The following is a 1,908-nucleotide window of genomic DNA, read 5'->3' as shown; positions in this document are numbered from 1 at the left end:
TGGTTTATAATCTAAAAAATAAAAAATGGATGTACTAACTCCTATTAATATGTTGCCAAGTTTAGAACAGTGAATCAATGAGATGCTAAAGATATTTAACTGTAGAAGAAAACTCATTTAACATATAATTTGATGAGACAGGCACTGTCATTCTCATACTAATGATGATGAAACTTAAACTTAGTGATTACTTGGCCTGCCTAAAGAATTGCAACTGCTGAGCAGTAGAGTTAGGATTCAGTTGCTAATTCTGTTACTGATTCAGTAACTAATTCTGAATATTTTCTCTTTCTATTTTACAAGCAACTCTTAGAAGTTCCTTTGTTCTTCAGAGGCAAAGTTGCTTCTCAGTGTATGAGAGATAAAGTACTTTGACTCATCTACCTAGGCAAGGTTTCGACTGAAATAGAAATACCTTAATTTGTTGTGCAAGTAAAAAAATACTGCAAAATGGAACAGAAGTGAGTTACTCAGAGTTTGCTATATGCAAGGTGATTAACCATGATCATTCACATTGGTGAAAGATGAGAGAGTAAATGAAAGTAAGAGGTTCAGAGGTTAGAATTCACCCACTGGTTTGATGCTGTCATCTAATGTGGAAAATGATAGCTTTAAGGAATAGAAGCATCCAGTTATCATTTCAACTGGAAATACGTACATTTTCTGTGCTTACTGTTCATATGCCTAGGGGTTACCAGGATGCCCAAGTGGATTTAGAATTAATGTTCTGATTACTTTAGCCGTTTTCATATTTATTTTTTTCTGACTCTTCAGGTTATTATAAACATCAGTACCCTGTCAAAATCCCAACCTCCAGGAACCCTGCAGAGAATGGAGGTGGAGAACAGCACTGTGAAGCCACAGTTCTTTCTCTTGGGAGTCAGTGACCACCCAGAACTGCAGAGTGTGCTTTTTGCTGTGTTTTTGTCCATCTACTCTGTTACCCTGATGGGCAACCTTGGGATGATTTTATTAATCACAGCCAGTCCCCCTTTGCACACCCCTATGTACTTTTTTCTCTGCATCTTGTCTTTCGTAGACGCCTGCTACTCTTCAGTCATTGCCCCCAAGTTACTTGTGGACTTAGTTTCTGATGAGAAGACCATTTCTTACAATGGCTGTGCTGCACAGTTATATTTCTTCTGCTGTTCGGTGGACACAGAGTCTTTTCTCTTGACTGTCATGGCTTATGACCGGTATATAGCCATCTGCAACCCCCTGCTTTACACCGTTATTATGTCCAAGAGGATTTGCTGCCAGCTTGCAACTGGAGCATTTCTGAGAGGCACCATGAGCTCAATCATCCACACCACTAATACCTTTCACCTGTCTTTCTGCTCCAATGAAATTAACCATTTCTTTTGTGACACCTCCCCTCTCTTCTCTCTGTCCTGCACTGACACTTACATCCATGATGTTGTACTGGTGGTCTTCGCTAGTTTAGTGGGAGCCCGCTGCCTTCTAACAGTTCTCCTCTCCTATATCCTCATCATAGCAGCCATTCTTAAAACAGGTTCTGCCGAGGGAAGAAGAAAGGGATTCTCCACTTGTGCATCCCATCTGACCGTGGTCTCTATCTACCATGGTACCCTGATCTTCATTTATTTGTGCCCTGGCACTGGCCATGCAATGGCTATTGATAAAGTGACCTCTGTGTTCTACACCTACGTTAAATCCCTGAATTTACAGCCTTAGGAACAAATATGCAAAAAATGCCGTCAGGAAAATGATTAGCAGAAAATTTCTTTCTTAAGAAACGATAAAACTGAGACTGACAGCTTTTCTACCCTGTTTCTTGACCTTTGTTCTTTAAATCTCTAAAGATTCTGAGAGCTGAAGCTCTAGTACTTTGACATCAGTTCCTATAACCCACCAGTACAACCTTCTGAATGTTTCCCATTATTTTCA

The 1,908-nt window shown here is 39.9% G+C and overlaps 1 protein-coding gene across 1 annotated transcript; it reads left to right on the top strand.

Moving 5' to 3' along the window:
- The first annotated feature begins 809 nt into the window (after positions 1-809).
- Positions 810-1,695, top strand: LOC113882745 (olfactory receptor 1020-like). Its single transcript, XM_027525838.1, has one exon. It carries the CDS (start codon positions 832-834, stop codon positions 1,693-1,695), a length of 864 nt encoding a protein of 287 aa, XP_027381639.1. The 5' UTR covers positions 810-831.
- Positions 1,696-1,908: the final 213 nt, after the last annotated feature.

The sequence above is a fragment of the Bos indicus x Bos taurus genome, chromosome 24 (genome assembly GCF_003369695.1).
Source record: "Bos indicus x Bos taurus breed Angus x Brahman F1 hybrid chromosome 24, Bos_hybrid_MaternalHap_v2.0, whole genome shotgun sequence".
Taxonomy (NCBI): Eukaryota; Metazoa; Chordata; class Mammalia; order Artiodactyla; family Bovidae; genus Bos; species Bos indicus x Bos taurus.
The sequence above is the reverse complement of the archived record's forward strand: the minus strand, read 5'-3'. Positions and strand labels throughout refer to the sequence as shown.

Bases quoted from the DNA above. Each gene is read 5' to 3' on its own strand.
- LOC113882745 (XM_027525838.1), top strand. From the start codon at position 832: ATGGAGGTGGAGAACAGCACTGTGAAGCCACAGTTCTTTCTCTTGGGA.